Source organism: Oryza glaberrima, chromosome 12 (assembly GCF_000147395.1).
Source record: "Oryza glaberrima chromosome 12, OglaRS2, whole genome shotgun sequence".
Classification (NCBI taxonomy): domain Eukaryota; kingdom Viridiplantae; phylum Streptophyta; class Magnoliopsida; order Poales; family Poaceae; genus Oryza; species Oryza glaberrima.
The window spans coordinates 6,268,643-6,272,078 of NC_068337.1; the positions used below are offsets into that span (position 1 = coordinate 6,268,643).

General features: G+C 48.8%; 1 protein-coding gene across 1 annotated transcript; it reads left to right on the forward strand.

Moving 5' to 3' along the window:
• The first annotated feature begins 608 nt into the window (after positions 1-608).
• Positions 609-1,975, forward strand: LOC127756616 (uncharacterized). Its single transcript, XM_052281967.1, has 2 exons — positions 609-1,229; positions 1,431-1,975. Exons 1-2 carry the CDS (start codon positions 668-670, stop codon positions 1,508-1,510), a joined length of 642 nt encoding a protein of 213 aa, XP_052137927.1. The 5' UTR covers positions 609-667; the 3' UTR covers positions 1,511-1,975.
• The last annotated feature ends 1,461 nt before the right edge of the window (positions 1,976-3,436 follow it).

A 3,436-nucleotide genomic window follows, 5' to 3' on the forward strand; every position in this document is an offset into this window, starting at 1 on the left:
GATGGGGGGTGTCGTGATTGATTGATCGATCGATCACAACCGAGCGTTTTCTAGATCTTTCTGCGCCTACGGCGGACGAAAATTTAAAAATCTTGAAAAGTACGGCTTGATAGTAACCTTCGTGTTGGTCGAGCTTCCGGACAAACCAGCCAATGCAAACTTCATTTGTACCTTTTCCCACTTTTATTGCTGAGAATGTATTTAATTTGGTTCGATCTTATGGACAGCCAGGTTCAAAACTCCGGAACCGAAATTTCCAAAATTTTGATTTTATTGAACCCATCCTCCATAGGATAATATTTCGGCCAAAAATTTTGAACTTTTTCATTTTTTATGAATTTGACAATATTTATTCAGATTTGATCATTTTTTGTTAAAAATAAATAATTTCGTCCGAAATTTCAGTCAAATTCATTCGCTACGGTAAAAACATAAAATGGACTTGCTTGGACCCTTTTTATTATATAGGGTAACGCTCGCAGCGCCCACTGCCATGTGGGCCCCGCCCACACGTCAGCACCACCATCCGCTCACCTACACTGGGCCCCACCACCCCCCACCCACCACTACATAAATTCCCCCCACCCCCTCACCACGCACCCGCGTTTCATTCCATTTCCACCTCTTCTTCTTCGCGCGAGCGAGAAGCAGACTAGCCGCGGCGGAGATGTGGAGCTCGGATTCCGAGGCAGACCTCGCCGCCGCCGCCGCCATGACCACCACCACCACAACCTCCTCCTCCTCATCCTCCTCCCCTTCCTCCTCCCCTCCCCCGCCTCGCCGTCGCCATCGCCACCACCGCCGCGCCGCCCGCAGGACCCACCCGGTGGAGGCCGAGGCGGCCGAGGAGGTGTGGCGCGGCGCGCAGTGGGAGGCGGCGTGGCCGCGGCGGACGAAGCCGGTGGTGGTCGCCGAGGACGAGCCGCCGAGCGGCGGCGTCATCGTCGGCGCGTGCACGGCGGGGGGCGGCGAAGACGGCGGCGGCGTGGGGCGCGCGCGGAGCCTGACCGACGACGACCTGGAGGAGCTCAAGGGGTGCGTGGATCTCGGGTTCGGGTTCAGCTACGACGAGATCCCCGAGCTCTGCGGCACGCTCCCGGCTCTCGAGCTCTGCTACTCCATGAGCCAGCGCTTCCTCGACGACCACCCCCAGTCGCACCACTCGCCGCCGCCTCCGCCGCCGCCGATGCCCTCGCCGTCGATTCCCAACTGGAAGATCTCCAGCCCCGGTAAGCAAAGCAAACGCAGCAGAGATGCCCAACTTGTTCAAGAAACCTCCCAATCCATATCCAATCAAAATCGCACAAGAGAGGAGAAAAGACAAAAAAAAAAAAAAAAAAAAACAGTTTGATCACGAAACGAAACTGCTCCCGATTGCAGAACAACTCATCTTCTCGACCAGTTCTTCTTATGGATTGATTTTGTTGCAGGAGACAGCCCGGACGAGGTGAAGGCCCGGCTCAAGTACTGGGCGCAGGCCGTCGCGTGCACCGTCAGGCTCTGCAGCTGAACACCACCACACCACCATGATCATTCCACCAACACATTTACAGCAAGCCCAAGAACATGAGCATCACAAACCATGTCAAGAACATGATCGATTCCTCAAATCGGCTGCGCGGATGATCAATCGATGGATGGATGGATGGGGAATGCAGTGAAGATGACATTGATGATCATTGTGGTTGGATCTTGCTTGGGAGGAGAAGGTGACCAGATCAGCTAGTAGCTGTATGTGTGAGCGACGAGCGTACATGCAGTTGAGAGAGTGTGGTTCAGATTAGTTGGGAATAATTGTGTCTGGTTGCTGGTTCTCTCTCTCTCTCTCTTCTGTGCCAGGCTGCCAGAATCAAGCTACAGCTTGTCATCTCCAGCAACTAAATGTAATCAAAATAATGTAATCCTAGTTGCCAATTGGGAGAACAAAGTAAATATGGATGGATGAATAAATAAATGTGTTCATCAGCTTGCTCTCTTTTGTTTTGCTAATCATTGGCACAGTTGACAGTTTGTTGCTGCATTTCTCTACTGTTTCCTGCAAGTCTTTGTGCAGAGATTTGGAACCAACTTGCTCTTTGACTACGTACACTGCTTCAGTGAAGTTTACAGCAATTTTGTTTAGCCTTTGGAAGGGTTGTTTATCTGGAAGATTCTCAACTAGACGGATCCTGGAATTTCCAGATCAAAGACTGCGTTTTTATTGAAAGATGATATTTTTATTCGGTTATATCTGAATCGTCAGGATAACTACACAATTAATTAATTAATCAATTACATCACAAGCAGATGAGATTGCATCTTGTTGTGTGCCATCAGTTAATCTGATCCACTCACAAATTAAACACTACTATCAGTTACTGAGATAATTATCAGTTTCCATTATTTGCTCCAAGTGAAAAAAGGAAAAGGAAAGGGCATCTCTTCATCTACTCTTTTTCACCTGATCTCTGTGTCAGTTAGCTTGCGATTTGGGAGGCGAAAACTCATAAATTAATACTAGGAGAAGATGGCAGTTTCATCGACTGAATCAGTTCGTCGTTTGCAGTTTTCTACTACTACAGAGGCATTCACATGAACACTGTGAAGCGTAGGTGCGAGCAGCAGCAGCACTGTTCATCACATGATTTCGCGTGTCTGGTCTGATCATGTGGCACGGGATCATGTCTTGTTTTCAGGCGTAATTAATGCTCGCGTGTTTCCTTCCCTTCCCTCCTAATCATTGTCCTAACAGCGGTTGATAGCTCTGCTGCTTAGCTATATACTTGCCCAGTGATTTTCTGTTCTGCTCTCTTCTGCCGACATGGTCCATCTGCGTCCTAAGTACACTACTTAATTAGAATGATCTCTTGTCATTTAGGAAGCCAATGACATTTACTGTTTGTTTTGGTTACTACTACAGTGGAGGTGAATGGACACCTGTCTATTCTACTACTTGGAGATTAGTATCAGAGTAGGAGTAGTGTGTTCTTGCTCAGTGCTGGCCAGTGGCAAGCACATGACTGTCAGGATCATCAGCCCCGAGATTGGCATTAACTAAAACAGACACACTAATTAATCTCCAAATCATGACAGGTGTACTCTGCAACTTTTGGAGAGTTGTGTGAGAACATAAGATAGCAGCACAAGGAGCTGAAGCTGGCATCAATCTCCTCTGCCCCTGGGCTGCCAGTATGTCTGAAACTCTGAATCTTGTTCCTCCTTGTTCTTGCCAGCTGGGCATGAGTAACTACTTAATCAACACCTGAAAAGCTTAGTGCCCCTAGTAATCAGGATTTGGCTTGTAATTGCACCATTTAATGAATGCCCTGGGCTGGTCCAGGGACAAAAAGGAAACACACCACCTTGGGGAGCTGGCTGGTCCTGGTTGCACACACACACTGATAGTCACAGAGGCAGGTAAAGTGGGCCCCATCTGGCAGTGGCCCTCCTGTTCATC